Below are 27,794 nucleotides of genomic sequence, written 5' to 3'. Positions count from 1 at the left end.
AGCAATAGCAAAAAACAGAATCTAATTATCCAGTCTCTATAAGTGCGCTGTAAACCCACACAGGGAGAGACATGAAACGCTCCTCTAGCACAGAGACAAAGCTGAACACTTGGGCAAGGCTGACGTCAGTCATACATTACTGCATACATACAGTGCACCCAGTGCATCCAGTTCTTGAATCAAAGTGCTCAGTGTTAATGACAGTCACAGTGCTCCAAATAGCTTTGTGCCTTTGTTATGTTTTGTGTGTTTATTTATTGCCAGTTAAGCCTGTTTTGCTCCATCATATTGAGTTTCTAGGATATCAGTGTGCCTGCTTACATTCTACATTGCTGTCTTATTGGTGGAGTAACCTTATTGCTCCGCTTTCAGCTTTGTTTGCACAGTGAGTGGTCCCATTTTTTCTTTTCAACAATCGATACAATTCTTCTTTTTACTTTAAAGCAGCTTTCCTGTATTGCTCTTTGGTAACCTAAAGCTATTGCTCTTCTGTTTACAAAAAAGGTCTAATAGCATCTATTTACAACAACGCAGCTCTGAAAGACCAGGCAGGGTTGCTTATCTAAGTATGACTTCAATATGCTGTTGGTTTATTATCAAAAACACAAAATACACTAAAATAAAAGCACAGCATTAAAACAATGGGAAGGAAAACTAGGTTTCTAAGATCCTTTGGGAATTTTAATCATTATACTGTAAAAACGTTCAAATGCTTGTCACCAAATGGTCACGCCATTTACAAAACTTGTAAATGATGATGTCACATTTATTTACCACTTTTGCCATCTTGTGCGTTTGTTCCTGTACAGACTCCAGTGTCCTCCAGTTGAAGCTGAAGGCTTTAATTCTTGATATCATCCACAACATCAGTGTGGTGAAGCAGCTTCACCAGACTGGGGTTAGTAGTCATGAAGCCTGGAGCTGGAAGAAGCAGCTTCGTTTCTACATGGGATCAGACAAATGCTGCCGCATACACATGGTGGATGCAGAGTTCTACTATACATATGAATACCAGGTGTGTTGCCATGTCTTCATATGCTCTGTTGTTTTTACAGATGATTAAATAATTAAGATTAACTTCATATTTCTTCTTAGCCTGGTCATGTATGAAATTATTTGAGTTTTGCTAAAACAGCTTAAATCACTTATTTTCCAAAAGGTTGATTTGTACTTTGATTCTCTCCGCTCTGAGTCTAAGGGGATCCACCCTAGTACACATGAAACCCTGAGAAACCGAACAGTCTATTGTTACACTCTGATAATGTAATATACATAAGACAGTTTCATATTCAATATCAGACATCCATACATTTGTCAGACATCCATACTATGCTTTATTTTAGTCAATCCAATATTAGACTCAAAAGGGAACACTTCTAATTTTTTGCCTTTTGGGGGCACTGTTTATGCAGAGATGCAGAGAATCATATCATTCTGCATTCCCTTTTGCAGTTCCCCTGAAAAATGCATTGGACTCTGTCTCTCACTCAGTCTTTTTTCTTTTTTCTTCATTTCATTTTCACTCCTCCCTTTTTAATCCATCATATGTCCTTTTTGTCTTTCCCCTCTGTTGCTGTTTTACTCCCCCTACTCCGTGTCCCACTCTCTTTCCATTTCATTGTGTGCTGTCACTTTCGTTCTTCTTATGACTCTCTTTCTTTCCCATTCTGCATCTCTTATCTCCTAGGGAAATGCGCCGAAGCTGGTGCACACTCCACTGACTGATAAGTGCTACTTGACCCTGACCCAGGCCATGAAGATGGGACTTGGGGGAAATCCCTATGGTCCTGCGGGTACAGGCAAAACTGAGTCAGTCAAAGCCCTTGGGGGACTGTTTGGACGGCAGGTGCTGGTGTTTAACTGTGATGAGGTATAAGATTCTTTTAGAGACTATTTAAATGGTTTAGCATTTTTAATTTTCATCTAAGAGTGTGCTTAATAAACCAAAACACATACCTGTACACTTTCTAATCTTCAATCATCACAAACATGCACATTGTACAAGATTAGTAATTGCAATCATTTCTTCTTGAGGATTTTTTGTTTGTTTTTGTTTTCTAGGGCATTGATGTAAAGTCAATGGGAAGAATCTTTGTGGGCCTGGTGAAGTGTGGCGCATGGGGCTGCTTTGATGAGTTTAATCGTTTAGAGGAAGCCGTTCTATCTGCAGTTTCCATGCAGATTCAAGCCATTCAAGACTCTCTCAAACATCACAAGAACACATGTGAACTGTTGGGGAAGGAGGTCAGAAAATAAAAACTAAATCACACACATACCGATACCAATATAACAACTGTCTTTTTGCTGATTCACATAAATACACACAATGACTTGTACCCGGTTCAGGTTTGTACCTTTCAGCATCTGTTAGTTTTTCTTTTGTGTGGTTGGTTCATAAATCTTGATCCTGCAGGTGGAGTTGGACCCAAACTCTGGTGTGTTCATCACTTTAAACCCAGCGGGGAAAGGCTATGGAGGCAGGCAGAAGCTTCCAGACAACCTAAAGCAGCTCTTCAGGCCAGTGGCCATGAGCAGGCCTGACAATGAGCTCATTGCCGAGGTCATTCTTTACTCTGAAGGCTTCAAAAATGGAGAAATACTGGGACGTAAATTGGTGGCCATCTTCAACTTGGCCAGGTAAAATTTCCCGGTTTATGCCAGCCTGGTCAGTTTTGTTATGTTGTTGCTGGCAGTTTGCTTGTGTGCATTTTTAAATTTACTCTTCTCCCCCTGCGATGTAGTTTTTCGATTTTTGTTATCTTCTTGCTTTTACTCGTATAATTGCAGTCGACTGAGAGTGTATATGTGTGAAAATGCGCCTTGATTTGTCTGTTCAGGGAGCTACTGACTCCCCAACAGCACTATGACTGGGGCTTGCGTGCTCTGAAGACGGTGCTGAAGGCCTGTGGTAGTCTCCTGCAGCAACAGAGGAGGAGCCATGACAAGGACAAGAGTAAGACCCCTCTGGCTATTTTTTATTTTAAGGAATACAATTTCTGCAGGGCATTTTTTCCTCTTCCTGTAGTGGAGCATGACAGCAAAGTTAGGGGGAAGTGGCTATGCAGTACACAGCACATACAGTAGTACCACAGCCACAGTAACACAACAAATGATACAAACATTTTGACCATATACAACTTAATTTGAATATCATGTCACCTGAGCCTGAAAGTGGTACAGTATTCTTTTAAGTGTGTTGTCATGACTCTATATCTATTGTATTATGTGGTATAGTGGTTGGTTTCCTGAGGCAGGTAGACCTGACAGTTGTGAAAACTGACTTGGTTCGTTTGTCACTATTCAGTTTGTGACACTATTCACGCTTTTTACTGTAAATGGTAAAAAAAATATAGTAACAAATGAATGCAAATTATTTTGTTTGTTTCTGTTATTTTCCTCTTTTGAAGGACTGAACAGTGCTATTTGTGCCAATGTTCACTTATGATACCTGTTCATAGGTCTATAGTCTGCATATACTATACATTGCTAATGTAAGGAATATAACAGACTTATAAATCCACAGAAAATCATAAAAAGAAAAGCTGCAGCATTTAATATCCACATGCCTAATTTACATGTTAAGTGCTGACTGAAGGGCCTGAGCCACTGAATCTGTTAAACTGAATTAGTTCCAAATCACCTCCAGAACGTTATTTTTAGCCATGACTTTTAATCAGCCACCTGACATATGCAACTCTAAAGTACGGTATGTTGTAGATTCTGAATGCTAGATTTTTTCCCTACTTGTGACAGCCATCAACAGATTGTAACGGAACATCAATTATCCAGTACAGAATACTACAGACAGCCAACAGCCATATGTGTCATCATTTAGTATCTTTAATCAGTAACTCATATTCACAGTCAACAATGTCAGCATTCACATGCTGTGTATTCTGGTGCCAGTACAAAGTTCTATTTTTCCATTTAATCTTTTTTCATACAAACTCAAAGGTCTGAAAGCATAATGTTGAGTGAGTGTTTGGTCACTGTCTACCTAAAACTTGCTAAAGGTGCTGCATGAAGCTGATGAAAAACATTAGAGGAAAAACTGAAGATCTGTCAAAGCTTAAGATGCTTATCATGCAGCCAAAAGGCTCCCACTTCAGAATGTTTTGACAATGTTGCATCTCCATGTGTGAATAGCTCTTGAATGTAGTTTTATGAATACTGTACTATGCAGGAGTGTTTTTGATTATTACACCTGCTGTTTCTCTTTAAATCCGATAATATGCTGCACCTTCAGTTAAACTCAGATACACCCTTTAAATCTTCCTTCCTTAAGCCTTTACTTCTTTGTACTTTTGTCCTTCCCCCTTTTTAAACACTTTGCCAGAGTTCTGTTGTTTACCTCCTCAGCATCTCCCCCCGACCTCTCCTTACCTGGCTATCGATGCTGCTCTCTTCCCATCACTGCCCCCTGCTCCTTACCCTCCCTTTCTCTTCATGTGTCTACCTTTCAATACTCCCGTACGCCCTTTCATATAATTTGACTTGTTCTGAACGCAGACCTTTATATTCCACCACCCAGCTGTGTATACGTATGCACACTCACACAGACACACCAGATACATCCTGCTTGTCAATGAGTCCCCAATGGTTTCTTGTATCTGTGTGTAGTTTGGCCAAGAGTGAAAATAACATCACATTTTTGCCTGCAGGGAAAGGCCATCATTTGAAAACAGAACAGAGTATTGGCAGTTTCCTAAATAATGATATGCTTTAGTAATTAACACCTTAAAGAACAGGGCAAAGCAATAACAATCCAACATCTGAACTTTCATACATCTATTTTTGTGTATTGTTCTCTATTTTTTTTTATTATTACTATTTTTTACCAGTAAAAACAATAATAATATTGTGTAGCACAAACTTTAAATGCACCTTATGTCACTGCCCTATTGTGGGATGGGAATTCAATCAATCTTTTTCATCTACATGCAGTTCAGGAGAGTAGCCTGGTATTGCAGGCATTGAGGCTCAACACCATGTCCAAGCTGACATTTGCCGATAGCTCTCGATTCGACGCTCTGATCAAAGATGTTTTCTCTGGAGTTAATTTCACTGATGTGGAGGACCAGATTCTAATGCATGCATTGGAACAAGTCTACAAAGAGGCACAACTTGAGCTTATACCCAACCAGGTAAATCAAGGCTACATATTTATTAGCTAGATACTGTAAACACTTAGTTATGGTACATCTGGGATGTCAGTGTTTAAGATAATTCTCCACTGATTATTTCTGACTGTTTATCTATCTCTGTGTAGCTGAAGAAGGCATTGGAGCTGAATGAACAGCTCCGACAACGCATGGGTGTAGTCATTGTAGGGCCGAGTGGAGCAGGGAAGTCAACGCTCTGGAAAATGCTTAGAGCCGCGCTCAGTAAAACGGGCAAAGTGGTGAGTAAGAGGCAAACATGCTTTCATTTTTTTTATTCATTGTTGTGGAATTATTTAGTATCAAAAACATAAATTCAAATTATAATGAAGCAGTTCAAATGTTATTTTTTAACCTAAAGTGCCATCTTTCTGTTTCTGTAGGTGAAACAGTACACAATAAACCCCAAGGCCATGCCCAGACAGCAGCTACTGGGACACATAGACATGGACACCAGGGAGTGGGCTGATGGTGTCCTCACACACAGTGCAAGAAATGTGGTCAAAGAACCACAGGGTAAGAAGATCATATTCAAATGAGACAAACAGCACCCTAATAGACACATTTTTCAGTTTGGGTGGAATGCACAGCTCAGTGTTGTTCACTTTAGTTAAAATTGTACTCTACACCCAGAACACTTCTTTAACTGAAATGCATCCACAATATCCACAAAAAATATGCTGTGTCCTTTTCTAGAGGTGAACTCATGGATTGTGTGTGATGGGGATATCGACCCAGAGTGGATTGAGAGTCTTAACTCTGTTCTGGATGATAATCGCTTGTTAACCATGCCCAGCGGAGAACGCATCCAGTTTGGACCAAACGTTAACTTCTTGTTCGAGACACATGATCTTAGCTGTGCTTCACCAGCCACCATTTCTCGCATGGGCATGATATTTCTAAGGTCAGTCAGGCTTCTTCAAATGTTGTGGCCAAAATCCATCTTTTTTGTTACCTGTGTTCTGTTTATAAGTTCTTCCCTATGTACCTATAGCGATGAGGACATAGATGTGGCTGCTTTGGTGAAGTCTTGGTTGCGGGCTCAGCCAGAGGCGTGTCGCAGTAATCTAGAAAATTGGCTGGGGGATTACTTCCAACGGGCCTTGGACTGGGTCCTTAAGCAGGTAACCTTTACCTCACCCACTTCCTTACTCTGGCAATAAGAAACTCCATTAGCACTAATAAGTATTTTTGCATATTTAATAGTAGCAATGGTAGTATAGTAACACTCAATGTTAGTGGTGTCTCGTGTTTTTGTTTTATTTTAAACCAACTTGTATTTTTATATCTATCTTCCCATCTGCCTTAAATCAGAATGACTTCGTAGTGGAGACTAGTGTGGTCGGTACAGTGTTCAATGGTCTGTCACATCTCAGTGCTGTGACAGAGCGGGGTCAGTTCATTGTTGCACTTCTTAGGGGTTTGGGAGGAAACCTCAATCTCAAAACACGACAGGAGTTTGCCAAAGAGGTAATGATCTTTAACCTCAAAATGGACATGTTTTACAACCTTCTTACAGCAGAAAGTCAACATTCCAAGTGCTAATGAAGGATCTATGTGAAATCTATCTTTTTTGCCCCTGTTTAGTTGCTAAGTTGGGCTAGAGAAAGCCCACCAGATGCCAGAAAACCACTAGACACCTACTATGACTTTAACAGTGGCCATCTAGCAGCTTATACATTCCAACGTCCTGAGGGTCTCACACTGGAGCAGCTTTCTCACACTCACGCGCTTCCTGTCATCGAGACACCAGACATGCAGAGGGGTCTGCAATGTTTCTTCCCATGGCTGACTTCTCAACATCGGCAGCCCTTCATGGTGGTTGGGCCAGAGGGCTGTGGAAAGGGGTAATGCATGCTAATACATACTGTACACACACTGGCAAATGTAAATGTATATAGGTGTGGATATGTATACAGTATATTGTATATGGTATACACATGAAAAGCGACTGTTTTACATACAAATTCAAACATCAACACATGTAATGTGTGTGTTTGAACTTGTGGGACAGAGGCACTGGAATGCGGACAATGAAAATAACAAAAGCCCACAATCAACACTGATATCAGAGTATCTTTTATTCAAGACTTGACCTTTAGTTTAAAGGCACTGACAAGTCACAAGAAGAACCAGATCTGCATATGAGTGTTGATGTATGCCCTCTTACTTGTGTATGTGTACAGTGTTGTTGCTTCAAAAGTAATTGCTTCACTCTCCAGGGGTTTAAAGAACAAGGGTCACTCAGTTTGCCTTTTACACTCCAGTTGAGTCCTCTCTCACTTATGCCTTTTCTCATTCCCTTCTCTTGCATTGCTTTGCCTGAAAGGTCACTGTGCCATTGAAGCTGTGGGTTTTGTCAGCTTATTCTTCTGATAAAAGAACATCTAATTAATATACACACATGCACGGGAAGAAGCATGCACGCGCATGTTTTTACTTTCTAATTATTCTCTGTCTGTTTGTGCCCTCACAAAATATCTCTCTTTGCCTTCGGGTCTGTTTTGAACTCACTGGGCTCATGATCCCATGAGCCCCTCCTGGCAAACACAGAGCTAAAGCTTAACTCCCTTCGTTTACTGCTGTTTTGACATCGTCCTAAATATAAGCTGTATAAAAGTGAAAGCAGGGTGTGGTTGAAGCATTAATCTCCTGTGAGATAATTTCTTGTCCATCAAACATTCATTCTGTAATTACTGTACCTGTTTCCTTCCTGACCTTTTTGCTTATCTTCTATTTTAGCATGCTCCTGCGTTATGCCTTCTCTCAGCTGCGGTCCACCCAAGTCGCTGTGGTTCACTGCAGTGCACAGACGTCATCCCGCCATGTCCTACAGAAGCTCAGTCAAACCTGCCTGTTGCTCAGCTCTAACACTGGCCGAGTGTTCAGACCTAAGGACTGTGAGAACCTGGTGCTTTATCTAAAAGATGTCAACTTACCCAAACCGGACAAATGGGGGACTAGCAACCTCACTGCCTTCTTGCAGCAGGTAGAGTTTATTATCCAACAAAAAGACAAAAACATTTGGACATTTGAATTGGATTCACAATATCGCTTAACTTAATTTTGATGTGATTTATGAACCTTAAAATCAGTTACAATCAGACATTTCTCTCTCACTTTCCATACCTTCTCTAGGTGTTGACATATAATGGATTTTATGATGAAAACCTGGAGTGGGTGAGTCTTGAGAACATCCAGATGGTGGCATCCATGTCAACAGGAGGTGCTGTTGGGAGTCATTCACTCACCTCCCGCTTCTCCTCCATTGTACGCATCTGCACCATAGAGTAAGTTACATACACTCTAGAAGTTGCACACATTAATTCTCTATACCAACATTAGCCCCACCTCCCTCTCGCTCTCCTTTACGTTTTGATGTTGATCTGCCCTCATTCTTTCTTTCCCTACCTGCATCTGTTGTTTTTGGTCTCTCCCCTTAGCTATCCAGACAGGGAGCAGCTGCAGACTATCTACTCAGCATACCTGCAGCCAGTTCTCCGGCATAGCCTGGGCAGCCAGGCAGCCTGGGCTAGCACAGGGAAGACACACCAGCTGGCTGGGTCTCTTGTGCAGCTGTACGAACAGGTATTGAATTGGACAGGCTGCTTATTCATTCTCACATTTATATTTGTAGCAACATATTCTTGCCTGAGAAGCTGAAAGCATAAACAAGTCGCTGGGGACTCTAATTTGAATTTGAGTGATTGCACATTGAACCCATGCTTGTTTTACAGATGAGAAATAAGCAGCTACATCCAGACTCAATGCCCTTTGCAGGAAAGTCGCTCTGCCCCCGTATGCTTTAAAAGAACACCTTCCTACCTAGCTTGTAAACATGCACAGATATCATTTACATTCAAAGGTGTCTGAAATTTATTGTCACTGGTGAAAAAAAAATCCTTCTCTTTTAAACCTCTTGGAGTCTTAATTACAGTCACATAACAGCCAAGCTAATTATATGTGACATTTTCAAGTAATTATTTGATACAGTTATTCCTTTGTGCCAGAAATTATTTATTTATAAGTTGACTGACAGAGTATTCTTGCTCTTATCTTTTAACAAACTGTACTCTAGCACTGAAGACTAAATATAAAAGTAATCCGTTGCTCTAATGCATTAATTACAGTAGCATTATGCCGAAAAATAAATTAATTGTTTGATGATTAGGACATTTTTATCATGTGTGTTTATGTGTTTTTATCCCCTCAGATGAAAGCTAAGTTCACAGTGGATGATTACAGTCACTACCTGTTTACCCCCTGTATTCTTACAGAATGGGTCCTCAGCCTGCTGAGATATGACCTCACTGCAGGTAACTAAACACATGGAACAACATGCACATTTATAGCTCTGTGTAAGCTTGTTGAATCTTCTCTACTCGCTTGATTCAAATATTTAAGAATTGCCAAAGAGGGATCTTTCTTTCTTTCCACTACTTCCTTGGAGTTTCCATGTAGATTAATTATTTTTGCTGCTTATGAGCATTGAGCATTAATAATTCTGTTAGCACTGAAATCCGAATCAAAAGAAGCACTACATGACTTCACTTGTTGTGATATGGCTTAAAGCTACTGTCTACAGGTTTCACACTTTTCTTTCTATTCGATCACTCTCCTCCGGTCTCTTCTCTCTTTTCTTACGTTCTCCCTGTCACTTGTCTGTCACTCCCTTATTCATCATTCTCTTCTCTCCTTTGCTGTCCTTTCATCTTTCTTGCGCCCCCTCTCTTCTTAATCTTGCTCTGCTACTGCAATGTGTTCCTCCAGTGATAGTAAGTCCAATCATTTAGAATAATTAAACACGTCACCAGACACACATTTGTCCTACACTTATAATTAATAGTTAAATAACTCTTACTTCTTTTTCCTTTCTCTCTTTGGCTGCACACCTTCACTCTGGTAACAAACATACTCTTCAACTTTATTTGGGACTTGTTCCTGTGTTTGTGTATGTGGTGAATGAGTGTAAATGTGACATACATTTAATATATTAATAGCAAGTTAACCATTATTAAATTATTGTTGTTGTTATTTCCCCATTTTCTCTAACTTAATGGGCTGTAATCAAATTTTTGAATTATTGTAATGAATTATTTCATTTTATTTAAATTCTCTAAAATTAATTGTTTATTGAAAATTTTAATGCCTGATTCAACAAGAATGTGACCTTTGCTGCAAAACTATCACTTCTGTAACAGAAAAGCTGAATATAATCATTTAAACAGAGTCACTAAAATGTAGTGGTGTGATTAGAAACAAATCAGCAAACGCCCTCCAGTGTAAATGACAAACTGTGTAACCAAACCTATATATGTGCATCACATTTCTGCCTTTTTAGCTCAATCCAATGTGACAGACAGCGTGTTGGAGGTCGTAGCATATGAGGCCAGGAGGCTGTTCAGGGACCGGTTAGTTTCCTCAAAAGACCTTCACACCTTTGATAACATCCTCTCCTCCATCATTCGGGGAGACTGGGGCTCTGATGCTATAGACAACATGACTGGTATGTGACGGATGTGCTGGCACCAATGCTTCTGTATTTATATCACTTCAGATTTTCTTAAATTAGCATGTCTTTAATAAACGTGTACAGCAGCACATGAAATGCTTGACAAATACTGACACTGTGTCATAACTGGTCCTCTTTCTGCAAACTAATGTTGTAAGCCAGCAAACAAGCAAAAAAAAGCTGGCTCAACTACAAAGAGATGTAGTGATCAAGAACAGGGCCTGGCTAATAATTAATTACTATGACATGTCTATAGCCAAAGCCCTTCAAACTGTTAAACAAAGGCTTGCAGTGCTGGCAGCTACACTAAACACACCAAAGAGACGGAGGCAGTCCTGGCGATGCAGTGCTCACTTTGTGTGTGTTTTAAGTCGCATATGCAGCTGTGTAACTAACAGTGTGTATTAATTCCTTTGTGCGCAGACGGCTTCTATGTCACATGGGGAGCCTCTGAAGGAGCTCTAATTGCTCCAGGCCAGTCTCTACCTTCTCATGGTAAACAACTGGGACGCCTCGATTATGCTGACTTGAAACAAGTCATACAGAAGGTACGCAGTGATGTGTGTTGTCTGATGTAAATAAGACCTCTCCTCTTACTGTAACTGCACTTTATGTTTTTTTTCTAATCATATACTTCTAAGACTGTTCTGGCTGGGCACTTTTAAGCAGGACTCTTCTGATGGTGCTATCATCGTATCTCATTCACCTGCTCATTTAACTTTGTCTTTATTTTCTCATTTTAATTTCATGGTACTTAGCAGCCCTTTGAGGTGCACCACCTCATCTGTGTGTGCTCCTGCCTTGTCTGCCTTTAGGGAGTAGTGCTGTACAGTCGTGATAACAGAGAGCTGGACCTTCTCTTGTTCTGGGAGGTGTGCGACTTTGTGTCGAGAGTTGATCGCGTCTTGAGTCGACCTGGAGGCTCTCTGCTTCTGGCAGGTCGGAGCGGAGTGGGTCGGCACACGGCCACATGCCTGGTTTCACACATGCATGGATACACGGTGATCACACCTAAAATCTCCCGTGGTTATAGTCTTAAGCATTTCAACAGTGATCTCAAGACGGTAAGGGAAATTGTCCAAAATATTACTGATTCAAATTGTGCCAACTACTTTCTGCAAAATAACTGAAGAATAATTGCGGGTTTTAACCTGAGGTGTATCAGACGTGTAATCTACTGTATGTGCAGATGATGCAGCTGGCAGGTTTGGAGGGACAGCAGGTGGTACTATTGTTGGAGGATTATCAGTTTGTCCACCCAGCTTTCTTAGAGATGGTCAACAGTCTGCTGTCATCGGGTGTGTACTGAAACACCTGGTTTTACTGTGTTTAGCAATACAAAAGGAATGAGTTTGAAAGAAAATACTCTATTATTTCTTTTTATGCTATGCTTCAGGCGAAGTCCCAGGCCTGTATACCCCAGAGGAGCTAGAGCCCCTCCTTTCTCCTCTCAAAGATGCTGCCTCCCAGGATGGATACTCTGGACCCCTTTACAACTATTTCTCCTACAGTCAGTACTATACATTTATTGATACCACAGCCTGTCTGTTATTAATTATTTCTGATCGCCCTCAGCTGTTTAGAACCTTACCATGTGTACTATTTCTCAAGATACTCATCTGTAATTGTATCTGACACATTCCTGCCTCCCTTATGTGCACTGGTGCATGTCCTCCACAAATGGTGCAGTGTCACTGAGGATGAAGTTGCTGTTAGAGAAACAAATCAATATCTTCATTATTGTCAAAGTAAATCCTCTAAAAAGCTTCCTGCTCACCCTCACTATTCACCTCAGGGGCAATATCTTTAACACAAAGGCTTGTGCGTGTATTCACACTGTCAGTGTTACTCTCCTGTTTGCTGTCGGCACTCACAATGAACTTCTTCACTTGACTTTTATTAGAAAGGTTTGACTTGTCTGTGTATTTCCCAATTAGGAATCCAGCAGAACCTCCACATTGTTCTGATTATGGACTGCACCAATTCTAACTTCACCCTTAACTGTGAGAGCAACCCAGCTTTTTATCGCAAGTGTACTGTCCAGTGGATGGAAGGGTGGTCTGAAAGCAGCATGAAAAAGGTTAGAAGGAAACGACTAATGTAGATGAAAGATGAAAGATTTTGTACATAAAGAGAAACCTAATGATCAAGAGATCATTTTCAAGATGAAAATGTCCTGTATACAGTATCTGCCTAAAAAACGAACAAACAGTTGTAGCCACATGTCTTACAAAGGTTTTTACTGTAACCTCATACCACAGAACCATTTCTGACTTTATCATTTTAAAGCTTATAAAGTAAAAGTCCTTACGCATGGTCTCTCAGACCTAGCACAGCATCTTTAATAGCAGAAAAAAAAAAGTTTTATCATTTCACATCTGGTGTTTGTGAACCTGGATCTTGTCAGATTCCTGAGCTACTGCTGGCAAATGCAGAAGGAGGAGGGGAAGAGAAAGAAAGGGCAAACGGAAATAAGAGGAAAAGCTCGGGTAAGCGTAAATACACATGAAGTTAAGCTTTGTGTTATATATGATTATTTACTCTATATCTAATCTTATTTACCTTTTGAACTCAACAGGGTCTGAGCAAGACCTGTGCCGATTGTTCCTGATGGTCCACGAGTCATGTAGAGAACATGGTGCGACCCCCAGCCAGTACATGGCCTTTCTGCATGTTTACACTGCGTTATACAGCCGAAAGCAAAGCCAGCTCACAACAAGACAACAGCATCTTCAGGTAAAATGCAGTCTGCACTACATGGACTCTGTACGATTGTTGCATTTCTTACTTTTTCTTGACTATTTACCAAAAAGAAACATAGAAGTTGCTCTGGTGTTATATTTGTATTGTACACATGTTGTATTTCATAGTGTTATTTGCACCTATAAGATATCTTTTGTTCTATAATATGCTAGGAGTAGGTAGACAAACCCCTTTGTGTATGATGTGTATTGTACCCCAAAGTACCAGAATGTTAAGCACTGACAGCAAATTTTATTACAATTATATTTTCTTGGTATTATAATTAAGAAACTTTGCCTCCAGGCAGGTGTATCTAAACTGAATGAAGCCAAGGCATTGGTGGATGACTTGAAGAGGCGAGCTGCAGAGCAGAGTGCACTGCTGAAAACTAAACAACAGGAAGCAGATTCTGCCCTACAGGAGATCACCAGCTCCATGCAGGTGTGTGTGTTTGTTTGCAAATGTGTGCATGTTATTGTGTAGCTTTGACAGTGGCAGGCAGGGCAGAAGTCATGCAGGGTTTCACGTCTTCTCTAAGTTACATTTAACCTCCTTGTGCCTCTCACTGGCCCCTCTTCTCTTCTCTTGCTCTCTTGTATCATTGCACTATAACTGTACACTAAATCCTCTTTGCACATATATTTGTTCTGTAACTTCCAGTTTTTTTTACCCACGTTTTGAATTCCTCCTGCTCATTCTTTCTAGTAGATGGATGGATGAAAATATTATGGAGAGAATCATTAGTTGTGATATCCTTCTGTCTTTTTCTCTTTGGGGAATCTGCTTTTTTGATGAGATGGGGAGAAAGAGGGAGATAGAAGAAGAACTGTCAGTGGAGTTAGCTTGCAGAGTCATAATTAACGAATAGACTGATCCCTTTAGGCTGTAGCAGCTATGCCTCCTGTAGAGAAGGAGACAGCAGGGAAAATGGAGAATGACTTGAGCAAAGAGATGAAGGATAGAAACAAACTAGGTGGAGGATTGATAGAGTGTGGGCTTGAGTAAGCTGGAGAGTACGACACAGTGCAGGAAAACTATTATTTTGAGAGGAAAAAATATTTTAATGTTGAAACAGTAAATGAGGAGATTGTTTAATGTAGCATAATCACACACACATCATATGATCTTTGTGGTGATCCAGAATGCCAGTGACCAGAAGGCGGAGATGGAAAAGATAAAAGGGAAGATGGCTCATGAAGTGTCTAAGATTGAAGAGAGAAAGGCCAAAATTGATGATGAGCTGAAGGAAGTACAGGTAAGTTGTCTGCCTGTGTTCTGTAGCCATTATGATTTCACAATATTATCCATTTGTACCTACTCATCACTTACTTTCCCTCTTACCACTGCTGCCCTGTAGCCTTTGGTTGATGAAGCAAAGCGTGCAGTGGGAAACATCAAGCCTGAGGCTCTGTCTGAAATCCGTTCCCTCCGCATGCCCCCCGATGTCATCAGGGACATCCTGGAGGGGGTGCTGAGACTGATGGGCATCTTTGACACCTCCTGGGTCAGCATGAAAAGGTGAGAGAGGAAAGAAATGGAAGGAATGTGTAAAAGGATAGATAACACTAGCGTGAAAAAGATGGATGAATGCGTACTGTAAAAGGAAGAGATATTTTCCCTGTTTGGGAGCAATTAAACTGATGAGGATCTTCAACACCTCTCAAGCCACCAAAAAAAGGTGTGTGAAGGTGATGGGGTGTTCGTGGGGGATGGGTACAAAGGTAGAGAAAAGCAACAGCCTGAAACAGACTGAGATACAGAAAAACCTTTATACTGCATCCAAAAACATGAATATGTCTAGTAAAATCACTGTACTGTATGTCATGTACTCATAGATACTACAGCTGTGTCTCTAAAAGTCTCTCACTGATACAACAGGAATTTGCTAATGAGTGATCTGTAGTATGAACTAGAACTGTTTGTGTTTGATGAGAAATGAAAACGTCAACCAAAATAACATTAATAGTCCAACATTACTTGGATTGTCTTTGATGAGTACTTATTTCATTTGCCTCATTGCTGCTTCTCCATTTAATTACTTTTGTTGCCTCTCTGTTTTCATTTATTCTCACCCCCCCCCCCCCCTTTTTTTTTTTTTACATCTCGTCTAAAGCTTTTTGGCGAAGCGTGGTGTGAGAGAAGACATAGCTACATTCGAAGCCAGGAACATCACTCCTGAGATTCGCCAGAGTGTGGAAGAGCTGCTCAACAGGAACAAGGCATCGTTTGACCCCAAGGTCAGCTGACCATGATGGCAGAATAAGATGTTTGCTTGGCATAGGAAATTAACCTCTTCTAGACTGTTGTTGTTGGTGTTGCCTGAAAGTGGTCCTAGGGTTGTTCTTAATACTCATTTGTTTCCTCTTTTTGTAATGGTTAGAATGCAAAACGCGCAAGTGCAGCAGCTGCTCCTCTAGCTGCCTGGGTCAAAGCCAACGTCCAATACTCCCATGTCCTGGAGAGGATAGAGCCACTGGAGAGAGAGCAGGCCGGACTTTTAGAGTAAGAACAAACAGATTAACACTCCCAGGCAGAAACCTAATTTTTAGTTTTAATTTTTTTTGTAGATGTGTAGTGGTGGTGAGTGAGGTTGTGTTCTGATATTCACCTAAAGCAAAAATACACTATTGAACACTCACTTATGATAATCAATAATACACAAAAACACGTTTCTGTGTTTGTCCAGAAATCTGAGAAAGACAGAGAGCAGAAAAAATAAGTTGGAAAACCAGCTCAACTCTGTTGGAGCCAAAGTCAATGAATTAAAGGAAAAGTAAGTAACAATGGTGAACTTCATTCTACAAGTGTTGTCCGAACCCTTATAATCTGTGTGTCATTTTCAGCGTTTGTCCACACCAATATGGTTTCCTGGCATTTATGTTCCAAGTGTGATCCTACAGTATTCTCTATTCCATTCTCAGCTCTACTCCCAAAAACAAATATTAGGGTGTCAGTCTAAGCCTTAAGCCTCATTTTTGCTCCAGGTTTCAGTGTCATACCACAGAGGCAGCTAAGTTGGAAGCAGAGGTGACAAAAGCTCAGGACACTATTAATGCTGCCCAGCAGCTCATATCACAACTGGATGGAGAACACACACGATGGAACACACAGGTAGTGTGATGTATGGCTCTGTTGATATGTGCATTGGTGTGGGAGGTTATACACATTTACTTTGAAAGGTGTGTGTGTGTGTGTGTGTGTGTGTGTGTGTGTGTGTGTGTGTGTGTGTGTGTGTGTGTGCGCGTGTGTGTGTGCGTGCGCGCACGCGTGTGTGTGTGTACGTGCATCAGGGGAATAGATCCTGCTGTCTTTGGTCCCTTCTGGCTGTTTTTACTCCTCTCCACAGCATCTGTCTGCACCTTAATTAAAACACTCAATCTCTTCCTGACACACACATACACACACACCCACTGCCTCCCTTAAGGCCCGCACCAAAGATTCAGTTTACTCTCTCCTCACGTATTTCCATATACTCACACATACAGACACACACATTACCCAAACTATTTTGCACACCATGCGGTAGCTGTGGTTTGCTATATGCTAATGCCTGTAAGCTGTTTCCGAGAGTGGAGAATACAACTGCAGACCAAGTGCTGCAGTAATAGCCACGACATTATCAGACAAGTTGCGTTGTGTGGAGAGATGTTTGACTGCAGGAATGCTACAAGATGTGTGGAACAAGACGATGAGTCTAATGCATTTCTCATTTATGATTATTTGTTTACTATCTACCAACAGTAATATTTGCTACTCATCTTCTTTTTCTGCAGAAATGTCAAATTAGTTCATACTGTGATTGTCTGCCAGCGTGTTCTGCCAAAAAACCTTTGTAGACATATTGTCCAATAGACATATCCAGACCATTTGGAGTTACAAACAGGGCCTAAGAGAAACATTTACAGTAGACTTGGAGGGAGTCTCATGCTGTGCATCCATGATTAAAATTACTTTTCCTTTCTTTTTATGTCTATCCATTCTCTTGCTTCTCTCTTTCCATTCACACTCTACTTTGTCCCAATCCTTTTGGTTCCTCCCTGCTTGTCTATTCCTTTGTGGATATCTGCATCTGTTCTTCTCAGATGTCTGAGATAAAAAATGAGTTGGATACGCTCCCTATGAGGGCCATGCTCGCTGCAGCCTTCATCACCTATCTGTCTGCAGCTTCTGAAGACCGCAGAAGACACAGTCTGGAGACATGGATGGCTCAGTCCGGACTACAGAGTAAATTTGCTAAAGAGAAACTCTAGCATCTGCCTCCTCCTATGTTAAACAGCATGAAAACACACACGGCAAAGTGCAATGTGTTGATAAATATGCTACAGTATAGATCACATTTACAAGCCCCGGAAACTGTTTGGTTCAGAGTAATAGGGTTGATTATTTCAACCCTGTAATTTGTCTTAATCATGTGAGCAACCTTACAAGTACTTCAAGAAATTATTCTGTTTTTAGTTTAACTTCAATTTATCAACTCTTGTGTTCGGACGTTAACGCTGTGTTCACACTAATGGACCTTTAAAATGCGGACAAAGTCCCTATCAGCAGTGTTGAGTCATTATTAGCTCTCACCATATACTTGGCACTCTCTCTCCCAGGGGGCTTTAGATGTGCATGTAAATCCAGAACAGCTGAGTCATCCACTTGACCCAATGTCGTTTCTAAAACCCTGTGTTAATCTAATGGCTGTCCTGCAAGTTGTCAAGATTGCCCTACCTAAAGTACTATTAGTGTGTTAGACATTACTTGTGAATTGGCACCTATAAACAAATGCCAGTTTGAGTTTCCAAAACTCACTCTTAAGATTTGGTTACAATGATGTTAGTGAGAAAGGATCAACGCTGCATTTTGTTTTGTTTATACCAGAGTTTGACTTGCGGTCATTCCTGTGCTCGGAGAGTGAGCAGCTGATCTGGAAGAGTCAAGGGCTTCCGTCAGATGACCTCTCCATGGAGAATGCACTGGTCATACTACAGGTCACATATCCAGTTGCTTACCTGTTCATTAACTCTCTGCTTTTCATCTTTGATTTGATTAGATATTACCTTAAGTTAGTGCTTTGTATAATATTACTAGATAGGTTTTGTTTTAAAAGTATATTTCAGTATATTACACTTGCAATATTCATTTGTACGTAACAACCAGTGTAGTAAATAATTTTGCCCTTTGTAATTCATCTGTCATCCATTTGTCTGTATTGTGTTTGTGTGTTTTTACCATTACTACAAATCAGATCAATGCGCTAAATTTACGGGTAAGTTGTTTTTCATCCATCCACAACCAACTGTAATTTACTGTAGTGTAGTCTCTCTTTTTGCTTTACTGTGTGTGTGTGTTTGTTTCAGCCTTATGCTGTTCTTGTAATAGGGGCCCATACCTTACACTGTGCTGTACACTGCATTTCACAATGCAGTAAAAATTGGAGCAAGTATCCGCCTGTGTACTATGAACTTCAAATACACACACACACAGACGTTTTCCACTGAACTCTTGGAGTTAGTGTGGTTGGTGGCTGGGTTTCGGTGAACTGACTTTTCACTCACATTTTGAACCTCTTTAGAATTGATCTTCACAAGGACTTCATGCGTAATAGTAAGATAAGAGCAGTTAGAACAATAAAGAATGTTTCACATGTGTACGATACATAGGACAAAAACAAAGAAAAAACACAGTAACTAGTAGTTACTTCTATTAGTGCACACAGTAAAGAAAGAAGAACAGACAAATTAACAGGTTTGAGATAGTCTAACAAAGAGAATCTTTGAGCAAGAGACCATGAAATAGAAGCACACGGGATGAAAGGAGGGTGGTCGACTTCAGTCCTTTGCCTGGCATGGCCTGGAATTACTCTGGTCGATGAGCATGACAGCAGTGACAGCACAGACACCAGAACTTCCCACATGCCTCCTTTCCACAGTAAACAAGCTTCTTTCTGAGTAGAATCTTCCCAAATTAAAGTGACACACTCTTCTTTGCAATTGTTCCACACACAGAGCGTTGCTTGTCCATTCCTGATCGATCCATCGTCCCGAGCTACAGAGTGGCTATGTACTCATCTCAAACAGCACAGACTAGAAGTTATCAACCAACAGGTAAACACACAAACAACAATCTCTCACCTACTCACCTCCGTCATAGCTAAACCTGAGGAATCCCAGTCTATGACATGTTGCTGCCACACCTGTGTGAATATGACAATTGCCTGCTCAGTTTTTGATTTGAATAAATTATATAAATAAATGAATTCACATAAGAATGTTTTAATTATTACTTACTAATTGTTTTTTGCGTATTGTCTACATTTTTAAAAACAAATCCTTTAACCACGCGCCTGTACACCTCTCACAGGATCAGTGTGGGAGCTGGGCCCCTTTTATATTTGTAATTACTATGATATTTTACAAAGTAGTGTGTCACCAAGCAACGCTGGTTTTCCGGGCCTTCTTACTGGTCTGTATCTGTTTGCCTGCTCACTACAGGATAGCAATTTCATGACATCCCTGGAGCTAGCAGTCAGATTTGGAAAAACTCTCATCATTCAAGAGATGGATGGGGTTGAACCTGTGCTCTATCCGCTGCTGAGACGGGACCTTATAGCACAGGGTATGCATATGCACTCACAGGAGAAACACTAGCTTTATATGTTTAAAGTGTCTTTAGTAAGTTAAAATACTCACTTCTGCATGACAGTTTGACAGACACACACTAAACATACTGAATCAATGTCAGTAGACTTTTGGTTAAATGCTCTGATTCTGAGAAGTGATTAAAAGCTGATATCACATATACTGTAGAACTGTAGAGATGACTGACAAATGCTATACTTTAACTACAGTCAGTTACCCATGAGCAAGAGTTTTAAATAAATGATGTCTGGGGGCAAAAGAGATAACTCGGGATAGTAAAAGTACTGTATGCACTAACCCTGGAATCCCATGGCATCTGAGAGGCAATCCTGTATCCTGTTTATACATTACGCTGTGCTTGTGAGTATGAAGCTGCACAAACTGCTCATCATTAACGCAACGTGTAGCAGCTGGATCCAGTTCTTAGGATAAGAAGCACATGTATAAAATAAGATAATCAAAGAAGAATCAGTGGCATTTATCCTGCACTTTTGTGTTTGGAAATATTGTCAATGTATGAAAATATAGCCACTAAAGTAGTCTAGTTATTGAGAATAAATAATAAACTAAAATAAAAACGCTTTTTAAAAAAAATTATGCAATTTTTCTAAATGAAAACATCAAAACATATTTACAAAATGCATCTTGTTCAGTGCATTTTCTAAAGCTTGGAAGGTTGATAATTTAGTACCTTAGTAGATAATTGCATGCCAATCACGTTGGAGACCTACCTGCAAAAATAAAGGGTGATTCATAAGGCTCTGAATCATCCAGGGAGAGGCGGTTGTCTATTTGAAGCTGAATTGGAAGGTGTGGGGGCAGAGAAAGTGTGTGAAAAGGGCAAGTTATCCACTTAAAAGTGCTGTTGAACAGGATTGAAAAAAAGTATAAAGACTAAGGCATAGCAGGACTTCACTGCACACATCTACAACACAAGAAGTAGAGAAGAAAGTGAAGGTGAAGATAAGATCCAACGTTACATGACCCTGGTTGTAACTCTCTGACTCTTTCTCTTTGTCCCACTCTGACACACACACACACACACACACACACACACACACACACACACACACACACACACACACACACACAGGTCCCAGATACGTGGTCCAGATAGGTGACAAGGTTATTGATTACAACGAGGACTTCCGTCTCTTCCTGGCAACACGGAACCCCACCCCATTTATTCCCCCTGACGCTGTTTCTGTGGTGACTGAAGTCAACTTCACCACCACCAGGGCAGGCTTGCGAGGACAGGTAACCCACATAACGCACCCACAAAACAGCCACAAAACAATCTACTTTAATAGCCCTGAATGCCGGCTTTGTGAATGCTTCTTCATGTTTTGGATACCAAGCTTCAGACAGTGTAACCTGCAGATTTTCTGCATTTTAGTTCAAATTCTGACATGGACCATGGTGCTTTGTGGGTTTCATGAATGAAATAACAAAATGTAATTGTAAGTGTTATGTGTATGTTTGGCCATGAAGTGGTATGTATGTTTACTTACCCATTTGTTTGTTTGGTCGTTAGCTGCTAGCCTTGACCATTCAGCAGGAGAAGCCAGAATTGGAGACTGAGAAAACAAGACTTTTACAACAAGAAGAAGACAAGAAGATACAGTTGGCTCAGCTGGAGGAATCCCTGTTAGAGGTAAACACATTGGTGTTGTTATTATTGGGTGTTAATGAGATCAGTCATCAACCTTCTTTTGTGTTGAAATCCTTGATTATCCCTTTTACTGCAACCCTTTTCATTTCCAACCCCTACTGTTCAGCTGTTGAGGGTTTAGTAGAAAAAAGGTTTCAGCCTGAGCAGGAGCAGCTAGTTGGCAACAGTTATATTGTTATTTCCCTCCATGTGCGGCCACGTTGCCAGATATGTTCGATTGAGCACTCGGCCAATGTGGAAACACAACTGCTGGATATTTCACTCTGTCTGTGCTGAAGTAAATAAGTGCCCCGCCACATTACCTGAATCGAATAGGAATACTTTTAGTTACAGGTGACCTTTAATAATCTAGAACTGTTTTATTATTAACTTATGCACCCGCTGTAGTAAATCTGCATGGATCTAGTAGAGAATTTAACATCCAATATCATAAACACAACCAGGACAAAAATGTTTCCCTAAAATTGCTCCATTTAATCTTAAACACACTTCTTTTTTTAAAGACTTTAAACCTTTAAAAACAGAAATGTAGGTGTAATTTACATAGTCCATGGTAATGAGAGTATGCATATGAATATCAAACAGGTTGTTACTGTCCAAATATAATAACAGGGCTGCATATAAAAAAGATATTAACCCTAATGTATTGCCACTTCTGTGAAATTGTGCACCTGTATATGATGGACATTATAACACACAAACCCTGAAACCTAATCATTATGCTTTTGTACACAGCCTAAAGGGAATTTGGACACATCCACACAGACACATATGGTGCCAAGAGCATTATGTCAGTGCTTCAGTCCTACTAGACACATAATTATTCCAGAATTGGAGGAGAATATTTGACTTGACATTCCCATGCTCCGCTGCTTTCTCATCTGTTTTATTTGAATTTATTTGAATAAATTTGATCAGTTCGTTTCAAAGAATAGTTTCCACGGCGTGAAGTGGGTGAGTCATGGCACTCAACGAAAGCTTAGATAAATTAATAAATAAATGCATTCCCCACGTCAAGTTTTTCATGAGTAGACAAACCTTCGCATACGTATAAACTTTAAAAATCCTGTTAATTCTTCAACCCTTTTTTAAACTTTTATTTTTTTCTTAACTGTCTTTTTCCTGTCTCAGACCCTGGCTACTGCTCAAGGCAACATTCTGGAAAACAGGGAGCTGATAGACAGCCTGAACCAGACCAAGGCGAGCAGTGCCCTGATCCAGGAGTCACTGCTGGAATCACACAGGCTGCAAGCATCCTTGGACCAGGTATTAATGCACACACGCACACAATCTGTGTCTGTGAGGAAAATGATTAAATGATTGTTACCACTGTACTAACCAATCAGTGGGTCGGTCATCAACACACTTGCTGCTTTTGTTCAGACAGACTGAGGCAGAGAGAGAGAGAAAGACACAGATAATCACAGTAAATACCTCAGACAGAGGCAGTGTTAGAATTCCAGTCTGCAGATTTGGGGTTTATGCAGTCTGGAACAAGCGTCTCATGTAAAGTGCTTTCATCAAAATTGATAAAGTGCTGTAAAGAACAAAGATCCTGTGTAATTTGATCTACCAATAAACAAATCAACACTGTAGCGCACAAGGAGAGTATTTTTACAGTACAGAACATTTAGATGCAGATGCAGTCGTCCTCTAGGGAGCAGTATTACACCAAAACTATTTGTATCATCTATTCTCTTCATTTGACTTTTACTTTCATACATTTGATTATTGTTACATTCCATGTCATCACACCTGATAATGCTGCCTTCCATCATTATTCAATATTTATTATATTGCTTAACCATCCCCATATTAATGCTCTGCCTGAGTGTCTGTGTTTGTTTACTATCACCGCTTGGTCCTTTAATGAGCAGTGTTCTGTGCCCTTTATTTTACTTTTTGTCCTTGGCTTTATTTCAGGAGAGGGACGCCTACCTGCCACTCGCAGAGAGTGCGAGCAAGATGTATTTTGTCATCACGGACCTGTCAAAGATCAACAACATGTACCGCTTCAGCCTTGCTTCTTTCCTGCGCCTCTTCCAAAGAGCTCTGCAGGCCAAGAAGGTGACTACACAGTATACAGTACACAGTACACTGTATAGTACCTCCATATTTAACCACACAAGCAGAGTTAAATTCATCCTGCGATGTAGTTTCAATGAATATTTTCAGGACACCAGTGCTGTTCAAATAAATTAAATATTTAGTAGAAGAATTTAATGCTAATGTGCCCAAATCTCTCAAAATTCAAAAAAAGCACTGAAAGTAATGCAATGTGATGTTACATACCCAAGTAAAACTCTGGTAGTGCCAAGGTTCACAGCATTAGTATATGTATGTGGGTTTCGTTAACTCTCAAAGCCATCTTTGCTTTCCTGTAATTAAGAACTGAGGTATGCAGCTTCCCTTTCCACTTTTATTAAATCTGAAAACCGTTTTTTCCTCGACTTTGTCATTAGGTCTCTGCTTTCCACAATTTCTTTTTTAAAAAGAAATACCAAATACTCTATGGAGTCAATTCATTACACTAATTTATACATCAAACTGATTTCAGCTGAGCAAGCAGAAAGTGATAATATTATTTGGTAAAGGAAAATATTATCAAGCACCAGCTGAGCCTGAGTAAAAATGGATGTGCCCCTGTAGTTCGTAAATCCACTAATCTGCCAGACTTCTCTCAAACCTGGGTTCAGCTTCTTAGTCAGACAGAACATGTCATAAATTCTAAAGAACAAGTATTTAGTCCATGGTTCAAAGTTGCAGTGCATCTGTGCATCTGTTTTTCTATAATCTTTTTAGAGTTGCATAATAACTGAGACGTTCTTCAAAATGTTTACAAAGAGGTTGATGCGCATATTCTCACACCGTGTCTGAATCAAAGACGTTCTGCACTAAAGATGGCAACTTAAAATATAAATTTGTTTGCTTAGGTGACATTGCAGTGAAAATGTTGTTATTTGACAATATTTATATTCAGCAGCATAATGCATAATTAATTTCAGCTGAGGTCAGGTTAATTAATTTCAGTCCATTATATTTTTCCCTACAGCAGGTTTATCACAATCTGACCTGTGCAGCTGGAGGGTATCACAGACTGTCTACCAAACGGCTGTTCTCCATATGAGCCCTAAACACTGACTGATAACCAGAACACACACACACACACACACACACACACACACACACACACACACACACACACACACACACACACACACACACACACACACACACACACACACACACACGCACAAAGGTTGAAAGATTTAGCAATAATTCCCCAAACTCGGTGTGCAGCTAGTGCCAGTGCTGTCATCCAAGAATGTCACCAGGCAGCATCTGGTCACCACGGTTACATGTTTTTTCTGGCGTGTAGGTGGGTTTGTGGATGCATCGAATCTTGTCCAAATACTGCACAGGTTCAGTTACTGTCTCTATTCCGTTGTGTTTTGGCTGCTTGTTGTACTGAATGCACATGTGTAATTTACCATGGGCTGCAGATGGTTCATGAGTTTTGGAATAGGATATTAACCACTCTTGATTCATTAGCAGACATACACATCACATACCTGTCTGTCTCAAGTATGCATAAAATACTAATTTGCAATCTGAAACCACTGGTATTTACATGAATGGCTCCTTTACTATACCTCAAACCAAAGTCAGGCAGGAGAAACAATGTTGCAGACGTGCTGAACTGGGAATAGGACACAGAAGAAAAAAGAAAATACTGTAATTTATGATTTTTATCCATTGTCTCTCTGTCTAATTCTTCTGCTTTAAATATTTTCTTTCACTTTTATTCTGGCTCCTTTTAACCTGAATTTGTGATTCTAATAGATGTCATTAGTTTTACTGCTGAGTCAGTCAATTCTGGTGGAGGATACAAGTTACAGTAACTGTGTCATTGTGTCTGTGGTTGCACCACCCTGGGGTATGAAGGTTGCCCCAGTTCATCCCAGAGAACGGAAACTCTGCAGTAAAAATGCTGCTGCTTGTTTTAAAAATAATTGGAGCACCAAAATATAGACGTTTACAATTTCATATTAATGAAGGCTGTGATTCTCTTCAGTGACAGGATATTCCTAGTCGACATCTCACCTAATTTAAAGCTCCTTAGCCAGTTTTGTCTGTCGCCTCAATAATTGTTGTTTGTGTGTGCCTTTTAGGAAGCAGTCAATACTGAAGCCAGGATTGTTGCTCTGGAGGCCAGTTTGAAGAATATGGTGTATGAGTACGTCTGCAGGTCACTGTTCAAGGTAATACGTGAAACATGCAGTACACACATAGACAAAAGCATCTCCAAAAAGTACAGTACTTGATATAGACTATCACATGGATTTGCTTTGCAAATCGGATCAGTTTGTTATGAACAACATATTTGTGCGCATGATCCCTAACAGTTGAATTTTTGCCCTGTAGCTTTCTGCTTTGTTGATTCAAAAGATGGGGAGTTAATCCAAAAACTAAAATCATCCATGGACATAGAGCGGTATTCATCATCAGCCAAAAAACATACCCACTTTCTCTGCTTCCTGCCACAGAGAAGCTCCTTTGCCAAGATACTTAAACTCTGAAAAACTAGATCATCAGGCTCAATGAACAATTAAAAAGAAAACACTAATACTAATGCATTCTCATTGATTTTATTGAAATAGCACAACCTAAACTCAAAATGTACCACTCACAATACCTAGTTTATACAGCTGCTTGTTTTATCTGACAGTGAGGTTGTATAATCTCAAGATTATTTCAGGCAGTTTTATAATGTGGTATAATGTATAACAAAGTATTTTTGACCATTTTAATCAAATGCACAATTAGAAAAGCACATGCACAGTTATACCATCAAACCTCTGCCATTAACAACTCTAATGAAGTGTCAAATATTGAACAACCCAGCAATCATTGCATCGATCAGGCAGTAAATGCTAAATGTAATTTCTCTGTCGTACGTGTGTGACTTGTGTAGTAATGAAAGTTTCTGGCAGAGACAGAGTGGCTGCGAACTGCTGATTTCGTCTATCGGCTCTGTTCAACCCCTGCCCACAGGCGTAGACATGCGTAGACGCGTGTGTCTATGGGACGCCGCAGCCTAGTTATTAGCAGAAAGGAAACACCGGCGCACATTATCAGTGCTCCTGTCAACACCCTCGCATCAGCGCTGGCAAAGAGATAACCCCAGAGAGCAAAGGGGAAAGGTGGGGAGAAGGCGTCCGGTGAAAAGATAAAGTTGAATAAGAAAGAGTGAGCGCAGATAGAAAAACGAGGGCAGGGCGAGGAGAGAACAAAAGGAGGAGTATAATTAGAGGAAAGGGAGGAATCAGGATAAGAAAACATAAATAACCAAACCTCACAACATTCCAGGATGTCTGTGTTTTGATATGATTTAACATACTGTTGTTTAATTCCTGTACAAGCACAATGGACTCAGCTAAATAAGGTATTGATTGAATATACTGAGGCTACATCAAAGCTGGTAACTGATTGGTGATACCTTTTTTGTTACGTGAAGTAAGAATAAATATTATATTATTACAGTAGGATTTATTGCTTCTTTTCATATAAGTAAGTGATTAATGCTGTTTACAAAGAAAATCTAATTATTGGATGGATTTGGTGTAAAGTGATTTTGGATTTTAATTTTGCATTTTAAATTGAATTTGAATGAAATGAACATTAAGTATTACAGTGTGGGCACAGTTATCTAGAGTGAATATACACTATACTCTTTCGATGACCTGGAATTGTAACTTTGTTATGACACAATACATTAGGTGCATCACATGCAACTTTATCTAGGTGTTCTCACTGTTCTCAATGCGTTGAAAATCTTCCTGTTTTGTCAATATCCGCAGAGAAGATGCAACAATGAGAATATGAAAGCCTGACTTCTTGGCACACTGGTGTACTCCTGAGAGGTGTACACTGAGGAGAATGTATTTTTAGAGAAGTAAAACAGTATAACACTGTGTAAGAAGTGTTTCTTTGCGTGGGGGGTGCAGGCATAAGCATTCAGGAGGTGTGTGTGAGATTGTGAATGCTTTTCGTGTGTGTGTGTGTGTGTGTGTGTGTGTGTG

General features: G+C 40.1%; 1 protein-coding gene across 7 annotated transcripts in view; it reads left to right on the top strand.

Annotated features, from left to right (window-relative positions):
- LOC114867841 (cytoplasmic dynein 2 heavy chain 1) overlaps positions 1-27,794 on the top strand; it is a 70,671-nt gene that overhangs the window by 15,030 nt on the left and 27,847 nt on the right. For 4 of the 7 annotated variants that reach the window (XM_029170912.3, XM_029170909.3, XM_029170905.3 and 1 more), the window contains exons 36-76: positions 810-1,015; positions 1,688-1,870; positions 2,062-2,244; positions 2,414-2,637; positions 2,838-2,953; positions 4,945-5,144; positions 5,270-5,401; positions 5,543-5,675; positions 5,856-6,063; positions 6,154-6,283; positions 6,474-6,629; positions 6,747-7,006; positions 7,902-8,148; positions 8,298-8,449; positions 8,603-8,747; positions 9,373-9,475; positions 10,501-10,665; positions 11,095-11,219; positions 11,487-11,735; positions 11,861-11,969; positions 12,068-12,181; positions 12,609-12,751; positions 13,079-13,160; positions 13,250-13,407; positions 13,717-13,854; positions 14,555-14,668; positions 14,771-14,931; positions 15,527-15,650; positions 15,794-15,915; positions 16,100-16,186; positions 16,398-16,524; positions 17,496-17,637; positions 18,280-18,389; positions 18,647-18,667; positions 19,407-19,505; positions 19,893-20,016; positions 21,133-21,296; positions 21,574-21,693; positions 22,843-22,977; positions 23,635-23,778; positions 25,884-25,973. In XM_029170912.3, the coding sequence (XP_029026745.1) occupies positions 810-1,015; positions 1,688-1,870; positions 2,062-2,244; positions 2,414-2,637; positions 2,838-2,953; positions 4,945-5,144; positions 5,270-5,401; positions 5,543-5,675; positions 5,856-6,063; positions 6,154-6,283; positions 6,474-6,629; positions 6,747-7,006; positions 7,902-8,148; positions 8,298-8,449; positions 8,603-8,747; positions 9,373-9,475; positions 10,501-10,665; positions 11,095-11,219; positions 11,487-11,735; positions 11,861-11,969; positions 12,068-12,181; positions 12,609-12,751; positions 13,079-13,160; positions 13,250-13,407; positions 13,717-13,854; positions 14,555-14,668; positions 14,771-14,931; positions 15,527-15,650; positions 15,794-15,915; positions 16,100-16,186; positions 16,398-16,524; positions 17,496-17,637; positions 18,280-18,389; positions 18,647-18,667; positions 19,407-19,505; positions 19,893-20,016; positions 21,133-21,296; positions 21,574-21,693; positions 22,843-22,977; positions 23,635-23,778; positions 25,884-25,973 (5,945 nt within the window). Of the gene's footprint in view, positions 1-809; positions 1,016-1,687; positions 1,871-2,061; positions 2,245-2,413; positions 2,638-2,837; positions 2,954-4,944; positions 5,145-5,269; positions 5,402-5,542; positions 5,676-5,855; positions 6,064-6,153; positions 6,284-6,473; positions 6,630-6,746; positions 7,007-7,901; positions 8,149-8,297; positions 8,450-8,602; positions 8,748-9,372; positions 9,476-10,500; positions 10,666-11,094; positions 11,220-11,486; positions 11,736-11,860; positions 11,970-12,067; positions 12,182-12,608; positions 12,752-13,078; positions 13,161-13,249; positions 13,408-13,716; positions 13,855-14,554; positions 14,669-14,770; positions 14,932-15,526; positions 15,651-15,793; positions 15,916-16,099; positions 16,187-16,397; positions 16,525-17,495; positions 17,638-18,279; positions 18,390-18,646; positions 18,668-19,406; positions 19,506-19,892; positions 20,017-21,132; positions 21,297-21,573; positions 21,694-22,842; positions 22,978-23,634; positions 23,779-25,883; positions 25,974-26,136; positions 26,300-27,794 lie in introns of those variants that run through there. The other 3 variants (XM_055514004.1, XM_029170910.3, XM_029170911.3) reach the window with 3 other exon arrangements.

Source organism: Betta splendens, chromosome 13 (genome assembly GCF_900634795.4).
Source record: "Betta splendens chromosome 13, fBetSpl5.4, whole genome shotgun sequence".
NCBI classification, from domain to species: Eukaryota; Metazoa; Chordata; class Actinopteri; order Anabantiformes; family Osphronemidae; genus Betta; species Betta splendens.
Note: the sequence above shows the minus strand (reverse complement) of the source record. Positions and strands in the feature narration are given on the sequence as shown.